Genomic DNA, 24362 nt, shown 5'->3' with positions numbered 1-24362 from the left:
TATTTTCGTTAAAAATCGAAAGCAACGAGATCATTCAGATTTGATCAGCGGCCGAAAGTATATTTTTATTGTAAAATTTTGTTTCGATTTTAACAAAGTCAATTATCGATAAAGCACAAAATTATATCACTTACTTCTTCAATCTTCACCCCACAGACTCCCTTTTCATCACTACCACCACCTCACCCCCCTCACCCCTCCCTTCCCACAGCCGCCTTTACTACACCGATTGGGCCGAACCGGCGTTTATCGGTACAGCCGGCATGGACGGCTCCGAGCCTCGCACCCTCATCTCCGGAGAGCTGGTGTGGCCCAACGCGCTCACCATCAGCCGAGAGACCCAGCAGCTGTTCTGGGCGGACGCCCAGCAGGGTCACATCGAGGTGGCAGACATGCTCGGACGCAACCGGCGCGTCCTGCTCAGGAGTCCAGAGGGTGAGTGGAAGAATCCTTAGGAGTGTGATTTAAGGGGTCTTCGGGAGTCCGGAGGGCGAGTGAAACAAGTGCGGGAAAAAAACAAGGCATCGCGATATTTGAAATCCATTTGTTATACAAAAGACGTATCTTTCTCTAAAGATTGACGTTGGAGAACTATTATAATTAGGTACGTTTCATGATCAAATAAGAAGAGGTAAACTCTGGTAAATGACACAGGTAATCCGGCATAACGGTATTCTTTCTCTGATCAAAACTCCCAAACTTTTCTTCGATGGCGATCGTCCTAAATGAGCAGGAGGCTGATGCTCTCCAACTGTGAAGGTCGTTTTCATGGCCATCTGATTCAGACCAGAGCATCTCAGTGGAAAAATGTAAAACGGTTGCGCGATGAAGGATGATGGGCACCAGATGTGGTGAGCTCACCACTTTGAAGGCCGCCCGTGATCACCAAGTAACCATATCTGGGTGGCAAGAGACAGGATGCATTGATAGACGCGAAAGTTACAAGGGCAGTTGTCGTTGTGTCGCATGTCACATTGTACCATATGATGTCAGGCTTTATGTTGTCGCACATTTTGCATGTCAGATTAACTTGTTAACTGAGTAAAACCACTCGTTAGGCATTTCGTTTCGTGGAGTTCTGCTAGTTTTGGGTCGTCGATTGTCGAACTCAAGTGCCTAATGTTATCTGTCATTTTTCCCACCGATGTGGCCCTCATTATGTGTTGATTCTCACAGGCGTGACAATCAAGCCGCTGTTGCACATTTTCTCGCTGGCCATCTACCAGAAGCAGCTGTTCTGGTCTAGCTGGCAAACGAACAGCATCATCAAATACAACGGGACCCATGCCATCACCCTGCGCAACTCTAGCAGTCTGCCGATGGGTGTGCGCGTGTTCCACTCGTCACAACAGAAGCCGCGTGAGTATGCCTATATGATTCCCGTGGCGGAAGAAAATCATGGCATGTATTTATCTTCGTCACCTCATGTAATAATTATCACCTCATGTATAAGCAACCTAAAAAGCATCGGAAGTGCAAATGCAGCAAATAGCTGCCTTAAATCGTTAACCGTTAAAGAGTTCCTTATTATACCGCTAAATCATCTTCAAACACCAAACGTTAACTTAGATTATTGACGATTCAGTGATTAACGAGTTAACGAAGTTTATTGCTGAGTTTTTTTTTTTTTCAAACATTAAAACTTATCCTACTGAATCAGCATAAAGAAAATATTTATGAGTGACATTCGTTCGTAAAAACTCGCATTGAAACGATGGTAGATAATCTGAATTCATTACTTCTCATCAGTTCACGTCCCCTGCAGTTGTACCGTTTATCGGCGATTGAATACGTCACATATGTTGCAGTTTTACTGAAGTGATTCTTTCGAAAGGTCCGTCCCAACACCAACGTCTCAGCTCACGCGACTGTCCTGTGACCGGAATGACGTTTTAAAATCCCTAACTATGCAGAGAGCTCAAGGATCATTCGAGCTCCGCGCGTCTATCACATATTGACCCCATTTATCGTAAGATGTTTCACAGTTCGGTGGCTCCTTGTAGAGGATAAGACCAGGCGGATGAGGTAGATGGGATATTTGATATTGCGCCACGTTATCCTTTCTGGGTATGGCCTTGCCTGTGTGGTTACTGGTTACCACAATAGACTTTCAATGGGTGAGGATTGCGGCCAGAATTCACATTCAATTTGCACACACTGAATGGTTGGCATATTCGAAGCAAAAACAAACAGTCCATTCATAAATACATGTCATTTGCTAGCTCATTAGATCAATAAGTTTCTTCAGCCAATCCTTGGGAGGCAGACGAAGATTATACGCATCAAACCGGCTTAAACATTTACAACGCATTGTGCAAGAAGTCGCTAGTGACAGTTTTACAGCTATAAGGGACGAGAAATGGTGTGGCAACACATCTCGAATAAAGCCGCCTCGAGCGCTAATGGCGGCACGGTTGACAGCTTCCAGGGGTAATGTGCTATGACATCTCGGCCGGTGGGTGCGTCGCAGACGTCTGCCCTCCCTGTGTGACTCACCCACGCGCAAAGAGACCACCAAACACAGACTGGTGACATCAACCGGGCCAGAAGCGCGGAGCCGCCCCGCTCCCTCTCGTCATCACGCCCGCTTCTTGTTATTAATTGTGTGAACTGCGGCACACCAGCCAGAATGTTTCCTGGTATACCGGCACCTTCAGAGAGGGCGCCGACAACCACTGGCTCTGTTTTTGGTGAGCTGGCTCCGATTAGCGGGTGACGCATCTTCCGTGACGGCCATGAGCCTGTTTTTATTCTCAGAATTGATGTCATGGTGACGTCATTCCGTTTCATTTCTTCTTGTTTTGGTCTAGCATTTGTCCAAATGTTTTGGCCTTTTATATACACTCTGGTTTTGACTAGATGGATGTCGAAGGTCAGGATCTACTGGAAGTGGGACAATTGCGTAAGTTTTATCGCTGTCGGTTGACTGGGAATATGAAGAGCGCCGAGCGAAATCCCTATGTGAAAGTAACATCACATATCCGTAAAAGGGAGCGAGTTTGTTTGAACAGAAGCTTCAATCGGCCTCCAGTCCTTCGACCCAGAACTCAGTCAGTCTCGCCTGACCTTCGCTTACCTGACCTGACCTGACCCACCTAACTACCCTAGCCCGACCTGATCTTCCCTAACCTGACCTTACGTGACCTCTCTTGATCTGGCATGACCTCTCCTGACCTGACATGACATGTAGAGACCTGGTCAAACTTGACCTGGCCCGACCTGACTGGAACTAGCCTAGCTTGACCTAACCTCGTCTGACCAGACCTGACCTTGTCTAACGACCTGACCTGACCTGAGCTGACCTGACCCCGGCTGCCGCCAGTGACGGTGCCGAACCCCTGCGGCGACTCCGGCGGCGGCTGCGCCACGCTCTGTCTGCTGACGCCGGGCGGTGGTCACGCCTGCGCCTGTCCCGACCACTTTGTCACCATCGACAACGGAGCCACCTGCAAGACCAACTGTACGCGCGACCAGTTCATCTGCAAGCACACCTTCCAGTGTCTGCCGCACTGGCTGGTCTGCAACGGAGTGGTGAGGCTCATTGCTCTTATTCTTTCGTCGGAGATTGGGAGATTGGCGCGAACACCAAGACACTTCATGTCTTTATATCGTTAGTATAATGTTTTACCCGAACGGGTCGTTATTTTTCCATTCCCGTTGATAACATGTTACGCAACTGTTTTGATTACATAACTTAGCACCTAAATATAATCAAAAGCCACCTCGCTGTCCTCGTGTAGTTTTGTGAATCGAATGACATAAATATCAAATGTGTGTATTTCATCTGTCACATTCATCCGGCCCCCAGTCTTTCTCTCCCTCCCACTGACACCCCGTCTCTCCCCCCTCAGGACGACTGCGGGGACGGCTCCGATGAGCCCTCGTTCTGTCCACCCTTCAAATGTGAGCGGGGTCAGTTCCAGTGTCGCACCGGACAGTGCATCCAGACATCTCAGGTCAGTTACTATCGAGACCTTCGATCGACAGGCTCAGAGCTTTAACGGACGTTTAAATGCATTAAAGCTTGTGTTAAAGACGTGTATTATGCGGTCTTATACCTACATGCGTGATTCTGTTCTGTTACACATCGTTAAATGTGAACGGTAACAGCCAGTGAATGATCGAGCTAACTCAGTTTTGTTTGGTATAGATAGGCATCCTGAATTAACTAGGAAGCCATAAGCGTATATCCATACGACAATATAAATTATAAACATATATAAAATCCGAATGTATTCAGCTGCAGGCACTGGAATGAATTGGCATGCCACATGCGATTATAGTGATGTGTTTTAGTGACCGGCTCACGCCGTTTTCACTGTTGTATCCGTTTCAGATCTGCGATGGCAACCCGGACTGTTTGGACGGCGCTGACGAGCTCAGCTGTCCCGAGTCCTGAGCGACGTAAGTACCGCCGTCGAGACAATTGGTGGAGCTGCGGTAACTGCGAGGCAATAGTTTAATTGTGATTTGTGCTGGTTTAATTGTGAACGTTTAAAAGCAAAAGATATAACGTTTATTTGTGTAATCGAAACGTTGTGCTTTTAATGTGAGCTGGGATTTTTAATGAACGTTTAAATGTGTAGGGATGAACATTTAATCGTGAATATAACTCAAGTCTATTAGGTTTATTTGCGAACTGTTGAAGTTTATTGCGGTTTAACTAAACGTTTTTTCGTTGAAATGTAGCGTTTTGAGTTTCATCAGTCATTGCTGTCGATTCGGATGTTGTTTGCATGCTAATGTAATTTCACCTCCCCATCCCAGTCATGAACAGTGGTATATATCCCATTTGGCAGATACAGTCCGCTCTCCACGAGGTGAGTTGGAGACTGCGCTGGAAGGCTGGCAGATGGCGTCGGTCCAGTCTGCCGAAGGGCGGTGTGTTCACAAGGGACGTGTGCTCGCGGTGAACTGTGAGGTGCCGGCGGCCAGGACGGCTCCAGGCCGTGTTCAGAGGGAGGACTGGAGGGAGTACAGAGCACCCACGTCACCATAGAGCTGTATATCATTGTACATATGTCATATATACCCCATGTGTGCCCGTCGCGGCTGGCTGATCCGGTGGCACGACTGTCGCGAACAACATAACGTGCTCCGATTGTATCGACCGCGGTGATCCTGCTATAGAAAATCAAACTCGGCATAGTTGATAAGAAAAACTTTTTTCGGAATGCTCATAATTCACCGTATGTGGCATAATATCGTGAAATTACTCTGTTCTCAGCGAAAATGATTAGAGTAGGTAAAAGAATGCCCATGGTACCTAGTTTTGAGGTCAGGTGAGCCTACCGCGCTTCAAAGCTCGTTTCTGCGCGAAATCTGGCGCCGTTTTATATTTATGTAGCTTGTTAAGCGTAGAAGTAGTGCACAAACTCGCCATGTTATCTCAAGAATGAGGCGAATATGCGATTTTCTGTTTAACTTTGCATAAGGTGTTCCATGTGCGTTGTATGACTATGATTGCGTTTGCTGGTGGTAATACATGTATGCGTCTGATAACTTTCCATAGTTTACGGCATGGTTGCATCGACAGTAAAATTATTCACAGCGACTTGAAGAGCGAGTCATGCAATTGGTAAGAAAAATAATGTGTGGACATAACTCCACATATAGTCTCCAACGCGTCTCCCATTGGTCTGGGCGGCCATCCTGGTACACTGCGGAAGTCAGGCCGAGCCCATCTCGAGGGACACGCCATCCAGTCGTGCAAGTAGACACCTTGCATGCTCCAACGGGAGCTGTACCTAATCGAGTCGTGTAAAGGTAATCGTCTTTCCAGTTGGCCGTCCCAGACCGGGGCTCTGGGGGCTGCAGGGTATTAAGAGGAATAGTTTGTATGTCCTGAGCATAGACCAGAGGGATCTAAAAGGGTCTGCCCTCTTTCGGTTCCCGGCCGCAGCCCCTCAGCTCCCCCCCCCCCCCCACCCCCCACCCATGCCCCTGAGGTCTGCGAGCTGACAGTCTTGCAGGGCGAATGTATAATTATAATAAGAGGCAAGAGCCTACCACCAGGCAGTAGGCACCAACAAGTGACATCTACAACAAAAAAATGTAAGACATTGCTGGCGACACCTGTAGGCTGTTGGGCAGCCTTGTGAGGTCAGCCAGCGACGAGCTGGAGTAAGGGCTCCCAACCGGTTGGCAACTAAAATCTATAACATGAACAAGGTCCTCGTAAAACTAAGTGCATATGTAAGTACCACAGAGCTGACAACATGAGTATGTACAGTCCACAGCAGAAGTAATGTGTGGTTTCAGTCATGGGTAGGTATCAGACTTGTGCCAAGGTCCCAAAAAGGTCCGAGATCCAGGGTTCGCAGAGTCCAAGGTCTGGGACCTTGATGGATCCTGGACCTTGCATTGTGATTTTTGTCGTGAGACCTTGGAAACCCAGGACCTTAAAACATCCATGTGCCGCGAGACCTTGGAATCCCAGGACCTTAACATTTGCATATGTCGCGAGACCTTGGAATCCCAGGACCTCAACATTTGTATATGCCGCGAGACCTTGGAATCCCAGGACTACAACATTTGCATATGTCGCATGACCTTGGAATCCCAGGACCTCAACATTTGCTTATGCCGCAAGACCTTGGAATCCCAGGACATCAACATTTCAAGTGACATCAACATGAGACCTTATAGAAACCCAGGACCTCAACATTTCATATGCCGTGAAACCATGGAAACCCTGAAACCATGGAAACCCAGGGGGTCAGGACCTCAAAATTTTGATATGCTGCAAGACCCTGCAGAATGCAGACCTTCAGTCCCAGTTTTATTATTTGTCATGGGATCTTAGGAGAAGGGTCTGGATCTGTACCATCATATTCTTGAGGGACCTCAAGAATCCTGGAAGCTGGACCATGAAGTTTATGTTGCACATGGCCACTAAGGACCCTGCTCTAGGTTTTGTCTGTAAACACTTCAGTACCTAAATATCATGGTTGAGCCGCTGAGCGACCAGCTGCAAGGGGCTAAGATAGATACATGAAGAGAAAATGAACCAGACTGTTTATAAAGTAAAGACAATAAATATAAATAATACTAAACAAGAACCAGACTGTGTAGACATATACAGAGCCAAATCATTGTCATGGCTGTGAGGCAGAACTGGAACAAGAGACCTGATAGCTTTTTACATTATCAATGTTATGGATTATGAAACTGTCAAACAAGTGAAACAGTGGACAGTGGTGGTTTGGAAAGTTCTTTTCTAATCTCACCTCACATATTTTCTGGGCCTTGTTTTCTGGGTTGTGATATGCCGGGCTTGAAGCTACTTGGAAGCTACCCTGACCCACTGACCAAGCAAGTGTCAAACTTATTCGATTTGCAAGTCATCAAATCACCATGGGCATTGCGCAATGAGCATCCAATATAAGCAATGATTCCATGAGCATGACAGTTTAACTTTTCCGTTTAGCAGGTTTTCGTCGGACAATTTTTCGTATGCAGATTTTCGTCCGCAGACTTTCGTCTATGCATTTTTCGCCTGTGCATTTTTAAGTCCGCGCATTTTTTTTTCGTAAGGACATTTTCCGCCTCGTCCAGACGAAAAAAATGCCGGACAGTAAAACACTCCGAAGAAAAATGCACCAAATCAATTCGTACAGACGAATAAATGCAAGACGAAAAAGTCAGACGAAAATCTGCTGACGAAGAACCGTCTGACGAAAAAATTGTCAGATGGAATTTTGTTCAGAGCCTAATGTGAATGAACAGTAAGTAAGGTTTGCGCTCGCTGATACTCTAATTCTATTGGCTTAATCGATCAGTTTTTTCTGTGAGCGCTCGCGCAAACAAGACTTAGAACATATTTGAGTTTTTATCCAGGGCCCTGCTCGGTCGCTGTTTTTATATCAGCGTGCTGTCGGTTATTGCTGGCGCGGCTTGGCCTCTTATTGGTCTAACGAATAGACCACTTGAATTCGACCAATGAGGAGCCAAGAAGTTAGCAGCATGGTCGCAGCCTGCTGATAAATAAACGGGGTGCGAACAGAGCTCTAGGTATTATGTAACTGAATGTGCAGAAAATCGAAAGCATATACCTATCCAATTCAATTTTCCTTTTTTTTAAGCTTGTAGGTTTTATTTCTGGTTTTTTATCTTGCCTGAAAGAATACTTGGATTTTTGTCTTCAATAACTGTAAGGTGCTATCCTACATTCCTAATGATCAGGTAAGATTGATTTGAAAGAACATGACAATACAAAATGCAAGGTACCTATTACCTACCTATATTTTTATGAATTTGTCCGGCTAAAGAAGGAGAGATTGATATCATGATTCATCTTTAACTTTGACTTGTGTTGAAGCTCCCCCTACCTATGTAGTATGTTGGTAAATGATAAAACCACCACAGGTTTGCATAGGTTCTGCCCCTTTCAATGTTGCTGGGCATCTGCTGGCAGAATATTTAGAAGTAAGCCTGCTCATCAGAATGTTAGTTTAAGTTCTTGTTGTGGGACGCTGAATACTTTGGATCCTGAGATGTATTCTTGCCGTGGGACCTTGAGGACTGTGGACCCTGAACTCTGAAGTGTATACTTATCATGGGACCTTGGGGACTGTGGATCCTGAAATTCACGCTTGTCGTGGGACCCTAGGGACTGTGGATCCTGCAATGCATTCTTGTCGTGGGACCTTGGGGACTGTGGATCCTGCAATGTATATTTGCCGTGGGACCTTGGAAACCTTGGATTTTAGAAATTGAATTTGCCGTGGGACCTTGGAAACCTTGATTCTAGAAATTGAATTTGCCGTGGGACCTTGGAAACCTTGGATTCTAGAAATTGAATTTGCCGTGGGACCTTGAGGATCCTGGATCTTGATTTTTGGTCACGGCACAAGTCTGGTAGGTATGTTCTGCTTCTGAAGCTTAGGAACGATTAACCAGACTACAATGAAACTTTGAATGTAGCTTATATGTATCGTCACCCTTGCAGCTGCAACTTTTTCACCGTTCCGTGCTTCTATCCTCAGGATACTGAAATCCTTCTCCTCCACGTCGTAACCCCCCTCCGGGCTGGACAGGCAACTTTATCTCATGCGGGCTGCTCCCTTGGAGCAGCACCGCTGCTCCCGAGGGAGCGCACCCCGTAGCCGGGTGCAGTGAGTGCCTTGGGGCTGAGTGGCCTGTCCTCTGGACGGGCTCAGCCCCGGCGACTCACTAGGGTGCCTGCCCAGACCAATGTCTCCCCCTACATCCTATCATCCTCCCGGCTCTGAAATGGTCTCATTGGACCGAAAGGGCCTAACCCAACAAAACAAACAAACAAGCTGCAACTTTAGCTATTGGCGTCTTCTTTTCGATCACTCCGCATTAAACAATCGCCAGTCAAACAGTGCTGCCAGATTTGGAGGATTTCCGCAAATCTGGAGGATTTTGAACTCTATTTGCGGACAAATTTCGCGTTTGGAGGATTTTTGATTCTGGAGGAAAATCTGGAGGATTTGTCACCCGATTAATATATTCAATTTCATGGAAAAATACAACGCGTTCAAGACTCAAAAGACATTTTCCTGCCCAGCTTCACCCTACCCGTTAGGATATATCACTGCCCTTTATCACCGTGAGACTGGAATGTCTCAGTCTGTAGCTATATCCACGAATATCATGGTGACTATTTGTTCCTATTTCGTGTACGATTGTACCATATGTTTTTGAAGGTACCGAACTACTGGGGGATCAAAGGGGGACATTTGGCGCAAATTCCCCCCCCCCTCCTGCAGCGTCCAAAATCGAAGAAAATTTTCGTTTTTTTTCAAGGATAAAACGAAAACTAAACAACTTTTATTATAAAAAAGCATCTTTTAAACTACACAGCAGTGCGAAAGGAATCGAAATCCGATGAGTTTTTAGAATTTGGAGAAACCTTTTCGGAGATATGCCCTCCCGCAGCGTCCAAGACCGCCTATCTGGATCCGCCAATGGGATTTGGAGGAATCTGGAGGATTTTTGTAACTGATCTGGAGGATTACAGCCTTCTCCATCTGGCAGCACTGCAGTCAAAGCCAACCGTTGAGATTGGTAAAACCCTACATTACTTTAGCGGTGGGCTGTACAAACGATTTCACAATTTGCGTTCATCTCAAGTCTTGTTTCCTCGTACAATTCATAATATTGCAAAAGACTTTAAACGATTGATCTTTCAATCGTTTTTTTTTTTCGTTGTTTGGAAGAAATTTTCTGTTAAAATATCCAAAAACGGTTTAATCCCTCAGTAGTTCTCATTACAAACATCTTATTTGATTTAGTAGCTGCTTGCTAAAGAAATCCTAGCCTGCGCTGCAATTATCTCACTAGGCGATTTGCGGCAAAATATTGACTCTCACAGAATGGATGCCTTGTGGAATGAATGGCGCATTTTTGTCTGGAGGGTATTTGTATTTTGAACTACTGGCAAGCTCGGGTAAGTTTTTAATGAAAGGAGGGTTTCCAAAATACTGTGTGAGGTACTAGGATGTGACATACTGATACATGTTGTGGGAAATTAGAACATCTTCGTGAAATAACAGGCACGATCAATGCCTTGTTGTCAGGACCAGACCCAGACAGCATTCTTTCAAGTTTCAGACCAAGATCATTGCCTGTTTACATGTTCATTTGATTTTTTCCTACTACAGGCTATTGAAAGGATACCACCATTTTTATAACTACAGTTGGAGATGTGTGGTTGGATTGACATCCGAATCCCAAGCTTGACGCTAAGATGAGATGTTTGCGCAAGCTCTGACCCATATTTATATCATCAGATCAAGTGGTCCTGGATGATGGGAGAATTTAGGCATCAATGTTAATTGTGCTCATTAAAGCCAGACATAGCCTGTCTCACGCAACAGACTTCAACTGGCTGCATGTGCTCCTACCAACCATAGATAATCAGTAGGCGGAACTATGGTCATGAGTACCCAAATATAGGAACGTTCCCATTTTTGGGAACGGAGTTCCCAAATATGGGAACGGGCGTTCCCATTTATGAGAACGGAAGGCAATTTTTCGGCCGTTCGCCCACTAAAACTCAAAAGTGCATCACGTCTCAAAAAAGTGCACGCTGATTTAAGTATCTACTAAATCTCCATAAAGTTATCTTTAATCTGACCGTGGAACATGGAAATTGACCGTGGAATGATATTTTTAATGATTTTTTAAAAATGACAGAAAGGTGGAAATATGGGTTATACGACATTTAACATGCAATTTTAAGGAAAATGAAGCATTTTTTACATTTTGAGGTCAAGTATAATAATTTTCGCCTGGTTATGAAATTTCATTCTAGCGACACCAGATGCTGACATATGCAAGCGAACACGCGGACAGTCCCGAGGTAATATTGTTGACTTTTGGTGTCGGGGCGATCGACCGCGTGGAACGTCAGTGATTTTACCGAACTACTGTTGTTAACTCAGTTTCAGTGGTTTAAAATCATTCAGCTGTATTTTATCAGCCCTGAAAGACATATTTTATTTGGATGCTAGCTGTTTAGCGTTGTTTTATAAGCAGCGTCATGAGCGTGGTTTTTGTCTTCGGCGTTTCTAAGCATGATCGTTTGGGGGGAATTTCTCTGATATAGGTCGCTCTGTGTGGCTTATTTATAATTTTTATGCTGATTTCGATCATACCTCGTGCCCATCCTACCAGGCCTTTTGCCACTTACACTCATTAAGAAAGGAAAAAACTAGATTTTCATTGGGACTAGGTGTTTTAAGGGTGTAACATATTCTGCGTTCCCATTTTTGGATACTTCTTGTGCTCGTCAACTCTCGGTGATTAGCAGACAGGTGCTTGACATGTCTCCACCCTCGGCGCGGACGGTGGATATAGGTATGGAAGACCTTGTTGAACATCGCTGAGCGTTGTGGATTACGTAATCCTGCAGAGGGGGGCGTGCCCGCTGCGAGATCGACGGGAATAAAAGCGCAGAAGACCGGGCGAAACATGCAACGGTCTTGCCGGAAAGGTCATCTGATGATTGTTGCGTTAACAATAATTTGCGGCGTTGGACGTGATGCTTGTTAATGAAAAGAGCCCCTGAAAGGCGTCGGTGAAATCGTTCCCAATTTTGGGTACGCCGTTCCCATAATAAGGAACGCTTGCATTGCAGCGCCAGTGTACGAGAGCGTTCCCAAATTTGGGCTCGCGGCCCGGGTGATGGACTGCTTTAGAAATAGGGGAACGATTTGAAACTACGATGGGCCTTACAATATCAAACTCTTTCCCAACAATATTGAGACAACTATCAGGCGGTTCACGATCGTTTTATATTTTTTGGACGTCATTTAACAGTTCTTTTTCTTGTTTTAAATAATGCCTACATGGCGTTCCCATATTTGGGTTTATCGTTCCCAAACATGGGAACGAAAATGCGTTCCCGAAAATGGGTACGCTTGACCATAGTTCCGCCTACTGTAATCCCTGTCAGCCGGTCTCATGATATTCAGTGCCAGAGCAACATGAACTTGAACCATGACTCTCACTACTGGAAGTCAAATGCTCTACCAACTGAACCACAGGACAGGCTATCACTACTTTTGTGATTGATTTTCTCCTTGAAGAAAAATGACTGACCCCTTTCATTTGCTAAATTGTGACCTAGCTAGTAGACACATGGGCAATACCTACTTGTTAAATTCCTTGTGTCCATTTTTATGAATAGACACTTACAAACTACATTTTTACAAGTATGGAGTAAATGTTTTTTGGATAAACAAAATTTTATGATTTGAACAAAATTACACGGAAATTATTTAAATTTATAGGAGTATTTGAAAGGGACATCATTGATGCAGAATATATTGCTTCCTATGCTTATGTGTGTGTGTGTTTTTTTGTTGTTGTTGTGCTGATGTGTATATGTACTGACTTTGGTATGAAATAAACCATTATTATTAAACTGTGTGGTCAGAGGGTCAAGTTTTAGATGCTGCTGGGCTGGATGAATAAAGCTCCTTGCCTCTGCCAGCTAATGTCAGTGAGTGAGAGCTAAAGAAAACAGCCAAGAATGAATCAGCTATGTTAAAAATGGATATGTTTAGGTTGAACTTTGACTTACCTTTGAAATGATCCTATAATGTAATAATATATACCTAGTTATCAATGGGATTTCAGAAGTTAAGGCATGCACTACTCTTCTTTGAGCAGGCTCTGTGTTTTTATCAAGTATGTCTCAGGTCTCGTCTCTGTCTCTAAGTTTCTTTGTTTTTGTTTCAAGTGTACTGTTAAATCCTTATGTAATCCATTTTTCAGATACCTAAATAAACATTATGAAAGAAGGAGATTCTAAGAAGAAGGAGGGTATGCCAAAGGACAGCTCTAAGGAGTCTCCTGATGAGAAGTCTCAGTCAGCAATGTCTGTGACACCCACAAAACCTGAGGGAGCCTCAAAGGCAGAGAAGACCAGTTCTCCTGCCTCTGAGGCCCCTGTGGACTCGGCCAAAGCAGCCCAGGCTCCAGCTGATAGTACAGAGGAAAAGAAAGGAGAAGAGGAGGAGAGCAGGTAATGTGTGGGCAACATCTTAACCCCCGCCCGTGAGGGGGAGTCGAATGGACCCCCTCGGTTTTTTCGCGAATAACTCGCATAATAGCGGCCGATTGCGACCAAACTCTCAGTATCCTTGCGTTCATGAATTTTACACCTATCCTGAAAATTTCCTCACCCTTGACCCTGACCCAAATGACCTTTGACCTGTGACATACTTTTTGAGACCATGTATGGCCGGAATCGAGATTGGCGTATGCCGAATGCGATTGTCAGCTCGCATTAGCCGCGCGTTTGTAGTCTTTTCGTGGCTTCAAGCGTTTAAAAATGTGATGTGATGTTGCTCTCATGCATTAGGGTGGGTATCAAGGTCACCTGAAGGTCAGGTCAGGTCATTGACCTTTGATGAACTCGGTTCACTTTTTCGATTTTAACATGTTTCTAGGCTAGTTTTTTTAGCTGAATTCGAAGCTAGCAACCATTTGAACATTTATGAAGTAGTTTTGGTGCCTTCGCTTCATGTTACAAAGCTGTCAGAGGCGGTTGACATGTACTACGAATACCCGGCAGGACCCTTACTGGTTGACCTGACCTGACCTGACCTGACCCGACCCGACCCGACCCGACCCGACCCGACCTGGCCTAAATGCATGAGGCATCATCTGTGATCAAAACAAACATGATATTCGTAATCAGCACCCCGAAAAAAATAGCAGCCACACGTTACGACGTTCTAACAAGTCCCGATTTTCCCGACTTTTGGGTCATTGACCTGACCTGGAAGGCCAACCGATGACCTGGGACCTTAAAATTGGGTATCATCGGCTTCTTCTCGTCACGGGCAGCACGCTCGTTTTTTTCGCGAAGCTCTAGCTCGATCAGGAGCGAAACGGCAAGGGTGGTCCAACGGACCCCCCCCCCCCCCCCTTTACGTTCGTGGCTGGCAAAACGCCAATACGGGCGAGGTTTAAAATGACAAACGATCACAAATGTGACTTTTTACACAATGTTTTAATTTTTGTATCTCGTCACATTTTTTTATATATTATTTTATGTTGAAATGTTATGCTATGCTAGACCCATCACTTATCAGTTGACAGTCTAAGTGATTTTTTAAGCATTGTTATGCCATAGAATTATATCATTCTGAGGTGATCTTACCACTGTCAATCTCTCTTCCTTCCACCCTGCCACGCCAATAATTGCGAACTCAGTTCTGGTCGCCACCGCCGCTATTTGCGCTCGTATCATTTGTTTAGCGGATTCGGCGCCGGGATCTGCCGAGTCAGGGCGGTGCTCGACAGATGCTGGTGTCGGGCTGTGAGGACGGGTGTGTTGTGCCACCCCAGTGGTCACAGTGGACCCGGCTGGGCCGTGTCACGGTCCAGAGCTGTGTGCGGGATTCGGCACCAGCGCTGAACCGATCAGCGCTTCAACCGTCTGAACCATGGTCTTTTCTGTCACCGAGGGAGGGTTTTAGAAGGTCGCTCCAACGTTTAACCCTCTCTGGGTGACTGTTGCGTCTGTGTGACACCCGACTGACCTGTGACCTCTGACTCGTTCGTGGCAGTATGGAGGATATGGTGGCCGGCATGGCGAGCGCCGCCTCCGGCTGGCTGTCCGGCTGGATGAAGTCGCTCGAGGTGGCCAAGTACAAGGTGAGCGCCCTGCCGACCGGGGACGTGCCGCCAGGCACGTATCGGTCGTATTTAGTGTCATAAGGTTCGGAATTCTGTTCCTCAATCATGCTTCATGAGCACGTCAGCTGGTCTATAGTTGTCGATTTGTTTATCCACATGCTCTGATTCGTCCAAACAATGGCCGCTTTGTTTGGTGGTTACTGGTTTGTGCCCATTATGTGAGCGTTTTTTATTATTGTCTTCTGTCTAGGTTCGCTTAGTTCCGTCAACTATTATGTAAGTGGGGCTGCTGCAGAATTTTCCGCCACCGCCACTGCGCACCAGCCAGGGCAGCCCTTTTGCCAGTTCAATCATATTTGGAGTAATAGTGACACTTTAAAACACATCAACCGACAGTTTCAATTTCTAAATAATGCCAGCTCTACAGTTCGTCAGGCATCAGCAGGAACTCTGCCGTATTGGGAGGTATTCCTCCTAAACTACGAACAAAGCACGCACAATACACCCTGACCGCATCTTGGGTGTCTGTGCTCGTGTTAGCTCGCAGAGGTTTGTGTCTCAAGTGTATCCGCTACCCGAGGTGTGTACTCTGAAACTGCAAGGACAGGCTGAAAGAACAGGCTGACCATTGTGTGTAGTTACTGGGGTTAGTCTGCCGCCCGAGGAGCTCGGATAACTCGTAACTCGTGTGTCTGTCCGTTCCCAGTCGGCAGAGGTATACGATATGGTGAAAAAAGACCTGACCGAGTTCACCGAGGCTGTGCAGACCGAGACCACCTCGATGATCTCCGAGACGAGCTCTATGATCAGCAGCACGTCACAGACGCTGAAGGAGAGCCTGCAGGTCAGGATGCTGGCACATCCAACAGTGAAGCACCGGCTTGTGGTGGGCGAGCGGGGAGGTGCTGTGTGTTTCATTTTAAGTGATTCCACGTTGATGACTCGCTACCTGCTATAACCTTGTAGCTCTTCTGTCAATGGTGCTTTGTTATTTTTTTTTATCGTCATCTCTGTATATTGTGACCCCCGCTACCGCAATGTATTAATTATTCTGGCTCGTCGATATATTCAAGTGCACGTCTATCAACAGAGTGATTTGCCTCCAGAAGTTTCAAACGTTCACCTGTCACGAACATACCTTCTAACTCACGCCCCAAGCTGTAAGATCACACCACCCCACTCAATCCCCTTGTCGTCTCTCCCCTGCAGAGTGAAGAGTCGACGGCCGGCCAGGTGAAGAAGTCCGTCTCGGGCTTCCTGACCCACGTGCACAAAGTGTTCACCCCCGATACAGCTCAGGATGACGACGCCGAGGCCTACGTGCTTCAGGACGGGCAGCCCGTGCTGCTCGACAGGCTGCAGGTGGGTAGGGGAAGCTGGAGGTGGGTAGGGGAAGCTGGAGGTGGGTAGGGGAAACTGCAGATGTGTAGGAGAGAGCTGCAGGAGAGACTGCTGGTCAGTGGAAAGAGCTGCAGGAGAAACTGTTGGGGGGTGTTGGGAGCTGAAGGACCGGCTGCAGGTCGGTAGGGAAGGGTTGTGAGACATGCTACAGCTCGGTAGGTGGAGAGCCTGTTGGTGGGTGGGGAGAGCTGCAGGACCGGCTGGAGACCGGTAGGGGAAAGCTGCAGAACAGGCAGCCCATGCTGCTTGATAGTTAGGCTGCAGGTGAGTATGGGGAGTTGCAGGTCAGTAGGAGAGAGCTGCAGGTTGGTAGGAGAGAGCTGCAGGACAGGCTGCAGGACGGGCAGCCCGTTATGCTCGACAGTCTGCAGGTCGGTAGGGGATGGTTGCAGGACCGGCTGCAGGTCAGGGGGAGATGCGGGACAGTCTGCAGGTCAGTGGGAGAGAGCTGCAGGACAGGCTGCAGGTCGGTGGGGGAGGGTTGTAGGACAGGCTGCAGCTCGGTAGATGGGGAGCCTGTTGGTGGGTGGGGAGAGCTGGAGGACAGGCTTTTGGTCGGTGATTGGGGACAACTGTGTTCTTAAACTCAAAAATGAAATTGATGATAGAGAAACGAGACGAGCTGTCCGATATATTGCTACAGTATCTGATATGGTCTTTGCGTCTATTGCGAGGTGATGTGCGCAGTGTCTTATCGTTACCTATCTTATCCTCCCGATATGATGACTTATCTAATCTTCCGATCGGCTTGTCTCTGTCAAACTTATTGAGCCAACACTAAGTCCTGACAAAGGTCAGTTCTTGCCCTCTCACATGACCCTGATAATTGACCAGTGGCTTAGATGAAACCTCCGCACCCTAGCCCGTGCATGGTGGTTCCCTTAACCTGACCTCTACCCCACCCTGCACCCTCAGACGGAGCTGTACCGACTGGCGGCCGACCCCAGCACCTACCTGACGGAGCCAGCCGAGTCGGAGCGGGTGCGGTACGAGGTGTGGAGCGCCGATCTGGACCTGGAGGCGCGCCAGACCGAGCTCAGCGACCTGCTGGCCTCCAACCGGACCGTACTCGAGCAGTACACCAGCCTGGTGCCGGCCAAAGTCAGCCACGTGCTCTTCTGGCACAGGTGGGTGGCGTGTCCCCACGTGCTCTTCTGGCACAGGTGGGTGGTATGTCCCCACGTGCTCTTCTGGCACAGGTGGGTGGTATGTCCCCACGTGCTCGTCTCATGCTACGATGGCAGAACTGAGCCCATCTAGTGCCGGCCAAATTCAGGCACATAGGTAAGGTACTCTTCTGGGCCTGGCACAGGTGGGTGTACCAATAGTTTAGCGCCTAAATGGGTATGAAGCTCCTACTTACGAAAATTTGCCAGCCGTCCACCCATATGTCTTTAGTATTTGGTATAGCTTTCAATTATGTGTATATGTTTACGACATTTGACCTCTGTATACCCGTATACCTGCGTACAGGTACCTGTCCGGGTACACCTGGAAGACCCTCTGCGTTTGACTGCTGTCCGTGTATCCTCGTACAGGTACCTATTCCGAGTACACCTGGCAGAGGAGAAGGAGAAGCAGCGCGAGCAGCTGAGGAAGCGTGCCGATCAGATGAGCTCACCCGGACAGGCCGAGAAGCAGATCACCTGGGAAGAAGGTACGTATTAGCGCCCGGTAGGCGGTCTCGGAGACGTGGAGGAGAGGCTTAGCTTCGGATTGTGATTAGATTAGCAAAACTAACAACCGAGGGAATTGATTGGAAGATTCCTGATCTGCGAGTGAATTGAAATAATCTACATTTTTTAATTGGGCCTCATCTGTAGCCTTTTTCATAAAGAAAATACGTTTTTGTTGTCTTCTCAATCATTCATCTGTGGTCTATTTCGAGATTGCTATTTTGCCTGGGTTTTCAAGTGTTGGTGTTTCCGGGATCTACCGGACCATACCCTTTACAAATAATGTACATATTGCCGCATGGTGTTGCCGACTGTAAAATGACCCGAGTGTGTGACCGACTGCCATTGGTGTTTGATGTCTGCTGCATCTTGATCTTTTGCCTCTCTCGTGCCGCGCAGAATCCGCGGAGAAAAGTAAGTCCCCCTCATTGCTCTGTAGCTCGATGCTGCTGGGTTGGTGTCTGATCGCCGAGCTTCTGTCCTTCCTGTTCTATTTCTTTTTTCTTTTCCTGGTTGTATCTGGCACCCAGACAGTATGATTGTCTGCTGTTAACACAGCATCTTCTATAAACGATGTGTTGATCTGTCTGTGTCCTATCCACGCGCTTACTTCTAAACACAACGACTGGCTCTGGTCCAGTAAATCAGTTTTCCAAGTTACAAGCTTGCAGCCGCCATAACCGCAGTGTTGGGCTACAGGGATGGTTGTTTGCACTGGGATGCTAGTTTGTTCAGGGGTACCTGGGTTTATGGTGTGCTGGAACTGTAGATCCTGGCATAATGACTGACTTCGCATGGCGATGTTAATTGTGCATCGTAGTTTTATCTGCTATCATAGGCTGTTTTTCTTTTCCTTTGTACAATTTTCTAACTTCTATGCTTCTTTATAGATGGGATCCTTAAAAACTAAGACGACGTGAGACGCAAAATTTCGCAGCCTACACATCCCACGACACATTTCCTAAGACCTTAGTCACGTTCTTACTCTGCCCTATCTTGAGACATTCATACTAAACATTATTGAATATGCCCTGTCTCGAGACATCCATACTAAACACTCGAGGTCCGGGGCTCAGTGCTCACCCTTGTGCACTCTGTGTGTCCCTTCCCGGCTGCACTGTCTGAGTCGTTCTGTCCCGTCTCTGTCTGCTGTCCATTCAGTATGTAATATATTATGATAATACCTCCGTCCGTTCGTGTATTTAGTTGCACCCGTCTCGTTCGTCTGTATGTCACTTGCCGTTCGGCTGTTCTACCTCAGTTCCCTCCATCCCTTTGTATACATGTCCCTTTGCATCCAACCCATCTTCCCTTATACTCCGTGAGTTTCGAGCTCTCTCCGTCTCTGTCTATCCCCCGTCCTTGTTTGTGTATGTTTCCTAGTCCCTACCCCGGCTGTGTCCATCCCGCTCTCCTGCTCGTCTCCGTCCGTTCGTCTGTTAACCATGAGTCGGGCCCGGCCGCCGTCCAGAGGACTTCAGTCACCACGTGGAGGTGACGGACGCTCAGGCTGACCAGCTCCTGGCAGAGTATGAGGCCGAGCAGCGGCAGAAACCCAGCAAGGCGGCCGCGCCCGCCGCCGCCCCCGCCGACAGCGCGGCCGCGGCCGGGGCCGAGGGCAGCTCTGGATCTCGGTCACCTGAGAGGGGTGAGGGCCGCGAAGGAGAGGTCGGGCGTGCACCCTGAGAGGGATGAGGGCGGAGAGAGAGGGAGGTCGGGCGTGCATGAGATAGGCCGGTTTTGGGGGTTTTCTGTTTGGTTTTGTTTGTATTTTCATTTTGCAGAGGCTTTCCTAGTGTTGCTGGATGAGTGGATGGTAGTGGCACAGACTGAATTTTCTGTGTAGTGAATGGAACTGTTTGTTATTTTTGTTGTAGATTGTAGTGCGGATTACGACCCGATCGTGCCGTATGCCTTGTACCCCGTGTCAGACTTGCCATTAGCCTCTTGCTTCTGATTGATATTTCGTCTCGTTTCACGTGTCATAACGGCTTATGTCTGAGCCACACCGTCATTATCTCAGGACCCAGACCTGTTCCCCTAAGTCCTAACAGTGGCCACACCCCGTGCTGATCGGTCCGCGCCCGCCCGCCTGTGTATCCTCAGCAGCCTCCAGCAACGAGGACGACTGGGTGAAGGCGGACATTGACGCCGAGACCAACAGCAGCGTGGGAAATGACTGGGAGAAGTGGGACTAGCCGCCGCCGGTACAGCCCTTCTACCGAGTCGTGAGCCGGCCGGTAGCGGTGTGGGACGGTCTTGGAGGAAACACTGAACAGCGCGTCTCAGAAGGTCGGCAGGATGAGTCGCTCCGGTGCTGGAATTGACGGGCCGGACGGCAAACTGCCCTAGGTGTGCGTGCCAGGACTGGACTGGCACCGATGGCCATGCTGTGGGGACAGTTCTCAGACAAACACTGAGTACTTTGGTGACGGGATGTCACTGTTAGAATGGACAGCAGAGCATCACAAATGTCACACTGGAGACCGTGAGAGGCGGAGACTGCCTGCACTGAACCTACGGTACACTGTGCTAAGGTACCGCACTGAGTCGCGTCAGAGGTCCGAGGTGTGTGAGGGTGCCACGGCGGTGTGCGGTGGCCCCTCGCCGGCCAGGACAGGCCCTATACTGCCGTACCGCGTCCCAAGCGCCGGCTATCGGCACAGACTACCCATGGTGAGGTGAGTGTCTCCTGCAGCAGCGTCAAACAGACCACAGCGGTAAGAATTGCTATTTTAATTAAGGCGCTGGCTTGTGGTGGTGATGCAATTGCTGTCGCCTTGTCGTGTCACACACGGAGTCTGCCGTTTTGCTTGCTCGCTGCAGACGCGAGATGTCCTGCGGTCACCTATATAATTATATACATCCAGTGCGTGCGTCTCTATATATTGTGGCTGTTGGTGTGAGCAGTGTCCGGTCGAGCTGCGTTTTCTCCCGCCCACCCGAAGTACCCGGTCGTGGTGATATGTCTGTGTGTGTGTGTATGAGTGGATGGCCGGGTGAAATGTGATTTGAGGACGTCTGGTTACGTGGAATGAGCTGAGACAGATATCAGCTTTGTTTTGTGTTACTGGATATATAATACTTTAGGGTGGTTCAGTCTGCGATGAAACCGTATCTTATTTGGATTAGTTACTGGTCGTGGACAATCAAAGGACAACTTTTGGAACAGGTTTCATTAATTTCCTTGCTTTTCGACTTGTTCGTAATTGAGGAAAAAAATCATCATGTGTCTGCTGGGAGTGGTATGTTGAGTAAGCCACATAATAGTTTATTTACGGTGTGTACTGTTTTCCCAGTAGCAAGGGCGGTGGAATTAGTAGTCTCTTCCCTCGTAGTATTGTTTGGTTGCGGTGTGTTATCTATGAAGGTCATATCATGTCCGATTCGTCGGCTGCTTAGCCACCGGTCAGCTGCTCCGCTCCCCACGACCTACAGTTTAGTACTGCGAGCCGCTGGGCCTGCCGTGTATGGAGTGGCGCTGAAGCGTCTCGCTAACTGGAGAATGCGACAGTCTACGGACTCTGCGCCCTGTAATGTGCGGTTTTTCTCGCCGGGGTAGTGCGAGTGTTGAATGCTGAGTGTGATGATGTTCTATGCCGCTTCCCAGCATATGTTTCTGCAATGCATAGCACAATGGTATAGGCGGGAACTTAGAAGTCGTTTCTGGAATGTGTCGCAGGCACGCATACATAGTTTTTCCGTGTGTTATTTTGTAGCCGTATGGTCCTGTTGTTAGACGTTCACGGGAAGGGGGATGCCTTTTAAGCAAAATAATTTCCGTATGGTAAGTTGTTTCCGTTGTTGAATGTCCATAGATTGTTTATTTTATTGTCTGCTAAAATATGATGCTGGTTACTTCTTTGCGTGACTTGCACTTCACGTGACGAGCGGTGTCTGAAAAATCGCCAATACATCCACAGATGTCATGCAATGTTTTTAAAAGGTGATGGAAGCAGAACGTGTTAATATCGCACCAAAGACGCGAGATTTCGAAAACCGCCGGGCCTGTAATAACTCGCTGGGAAGGCTCAGCCTGGATATCAGTGCCAGTGCCCTGTAGTCAGCCCACCCGCCGCCCTGGATCGATGTCCCAGTCGCTAGAGCTGATTGCGTTTTACGGTGAAAACTCCGCTCCCAATGGTCACAGCTGCGGTAGAGTTGAGTATCCTCCCTGTTCTGTCCTCTGGCGAGAGGGTCTGCGTTGTGTGTGTGGCCATCTGGGCCTGCCGTCTGGTTCACTAGGCACCAACTGCAGCCTGTCTCCTGCCTCTCGTTCGCACGAGTAGCAGGATTCGGAAGGGCCAATGTTCGAGCGCGAGTGGATAGTAAAGTGGAACAGATGTGATAAGCAGTGACAGAGAGGTGGACGCTGGACGGTCTCTTTAGTGGTGGAGTGGATGTGAAGTGGAATTGGTAATATCGTCTGATTCGGAGACGGATATAAGAGATCCAGTTACGGTAGTGAACTGATATGTGCACTTCCAGTGTGCACAGATCGTCTTCTGTAGTGCAACAGAAGGGCTCAACGAGGGCTAGTTAGTGAGCAATGGATTGCATGCAAAAAGTAAGCGCTAATGGTGAACCCCCCCCCCCCCTCCGTCTTTCTTGAATAACTCATGAATCGCTTACGCTATCAACTTGAAACTTCGCATACCTTTTCCCCCATCAATTTGACGTTTTCTGTGTAATTTTTAAGAAAATTTTCCAAATTTTTTTAGATATATCGATTTTAGTGATGTAGCTAGGTACATGGCGTTTTCAGCCAAAAAGTGGTAAATGTTTTTTTTTTAATCGCCAAAAATCAAGGTTTAAAGCAAATTGCAAATTAAGACATGAATAGACGCAGCTCAACGAGTTCTTTAAAATGGCAATCTCGGATTTTCCATAAAATGCGTTTTTCACCCCTAAAAATTCAAAAAACTATATTTTTTGGAAAACAGCTTATAAAATCCAAAATTTTGAGAAATTCCAAAAAACGGAATATCTGTTATAGAGCTCTATTAGAACATTAAATGTACCAAATTTCAACTTTCAATCTTGATTTTTGACCCCCAAATTGTAAAAAATAGCTCCAACATGCATAGGGCATGGTGACATCATAAGCATTTTCGTGAATTAGAGGCACTTCTGAACATCGCATGCGAAAACAAATGGCACCACTAGATTCCTGGGACAAAGCTCGGTTAGAAAAGTGCATTTTTATGTCAAAATTAAAAAGTTGAAAAATTGACCTTTTTTCTTAGCCCTCGTTTAGTTATGTATGGTATAAACGATTTTTATGTTTTCAATGCAAACTTATCACCAGCACAGTGACTAGGGGTCACATATAACCATTACCATCGGATTCGGCGTAAAAAAAAATAAGCCATAAAACATGTGTCGCACGCCCATGTACCTAGCAGAAAGTGAAAACCGTGACCTTTCGTGACCTGACCTGACCTTGACCCGTACTTAGTATGACCCCTATACGCATATGGTACCTTCACTAGGCCTTTGAGGTCATTTTTGGTGAGTTTCGAGCAGCAGCTATCGATTCCGCTGTCCGTAAGCCTAATCATGCAAAACCCCAGAATTTGACCTTTGACCTGACCTTGACCCGAAAGTTGACCTCAATCTAAAAATTTTAAGAGTGCTTTGGGAAGGTCTCGTAGAGACCTTTCGAACGCCGCCTCGCGGGGCTCGATACGACCATTGGTTCTCGAGATAACAGGGGGGTCGGATCCGACCCCCCCCCCCCCGGCTGTCGTGGGTACGGAAATAGTCCAGGCGGTGCCGGGTTAAGCCGTGATTAGTGGCTTGACTTTTCCGTTGAACCATGGCAAGGACTATTTTGTGGACGGCTCGAGTATTTCGGCCCTTGCAACTTGCACACCGTACCTACCTACTAGATACGAACAAGCAACTTCATTTTCGACATCGATATAAATCATGCAAATTGTTTCCATGCATTTGGGTTATTTTGACTTCACCTGTGCTGGTGTATCCTATAAATCTCGCTTCAGGCGTCTACCCATGAGCAATTATTCGGCCCAAACACCGTGTCCTTGGTCGTTCCAAGACGGATTTTCACTGGCGACCAGCAGGTGGAACGTCGAATGAGTCCGAGAAGGCCGGTATCTGAACGCCGTCTGGATCGATTCTGCCGCCGAACAGAGGTGA

General features: G+C 47.4%; 2 protein-coding genes across 11 annotated transcripts in view; both read left to right on the top strand.

The window, feature by feature from the left end:
* Positions 1-5503, top strand: part of LOC122378544 (prolow-density lipoprotein receptor-related protein 1-like) — a 32032-nt gene extending 26529 nt beyond the window's left edge. Inside the window, exons 7-12 of the mRNA XM_043359735.1 lie at positions 212-435; positions 1177-1359; positions 3323-3531; positions 3852-3956; positions 4337-4404; positions 4800-5503. Coding sequence (XP_043215670.1) covers positions 212-435; positions 1177-1359; positions 3323-3531; positions 3852-3956; positions 4337-4399 — 784 coding nt within the window. The 3' untranslated portion in view covers positions 4400-4404; positions 4800-5503. The remainder of the gene's footprint in view (positions 1-211; positions 436-1176; positions 1360-3322; positions 3532-3851; positions 3957-4336; positions 4405-4799) is intronic.
* Positions 5504-7992: 2489 nt separating this feature from the next.
* LOC122378546 (BSD domain-containing protein 1-like) lies at positions 7993-22129 on the top strand. 10 transcript variants are annotated; one of them, XM_043359739.1, is made up of 10 exons: positions 10332-10417; positions 13252-13501; positions 15054-15141; positions 15830-15967; positions 16333-16485; positions 17440-17651; positions 18063-18181; positions 18600-18614; positions 19672-19848; positions 20310-22129. In XM_043359739.1, exons 2-10 carry the CDS (start codon positions 13269-13271, stop codon positions 20396-20398), a joined length of 1224 nt encoding a protein of 407 aa, XP_043215674.1. In that variant the 5' UTR covers positions 10332-10417; positions 13252-13268; the 3' UTR covers positions 20399-22129. The 10 variants fall into 10 exon arrangements, with proteins under 10 accessions (XP_043215676.1, XP_043215681.1, XP_043215678.1 ...); XM_043359738.1 differs by having other exon boundaries at positions 10334-10417; positions 20307-22129; XM_043359741.1 differs by lacking the exons at positions 10332-10417; positions 18600-18614 and adding an exon at positions 7993-8184 and having other exon boundaries at positions 20307-22129.
* The last annotated feature ends 2233 nt before the right edge of the window (positions 22130-24362 follow it).

Source organism: Amphibalanus amphitrite, unplaced genomic scaffold, assembly GCF_019059575.1.
Source record: "Amphibalanus amphitrite isolate SeventyFive unplaced genomic scaffold, NRLGWU_Aamphi_draft 000061F_arrow, whole genome shotgun sequence".
NCBI lineage: Eukaryota > Metazoa > Arthropoda > Thecostraca > Balanomorpha > Balanidae > Amphibalanus > Amphibalanus amphitrite.
The sequence above is the reverse complement of the archived record's forward strand: the minus strand, read 5'-3'. Positions and strand labels throughout refer to the sequence as shown.

Coding starts and splice junctions, on each gene's coding strand:
- LOC122378546 (XM_043359738.1), top strand. CDS start 13,269: ATGAAAGAAGGAGATTCTAAGAAGAAGGAGGGTATGCCAAAGGACAGC. Junction 15,968..16,332: donor CGCTGAAGGAGAGCCTGCAG/GTCAGGATGCTG, acceptor TCTCCCCTGCAG/AGTGAAGAGTCGACGGCCGG. Junction 19,849..20,306: donor ATCTCGGTCACCTGAGAGGG/GTGAGGGCCGCG, acceptor GTGTATCCTCAG/CAGCCTCCAGCAACGAGGAC.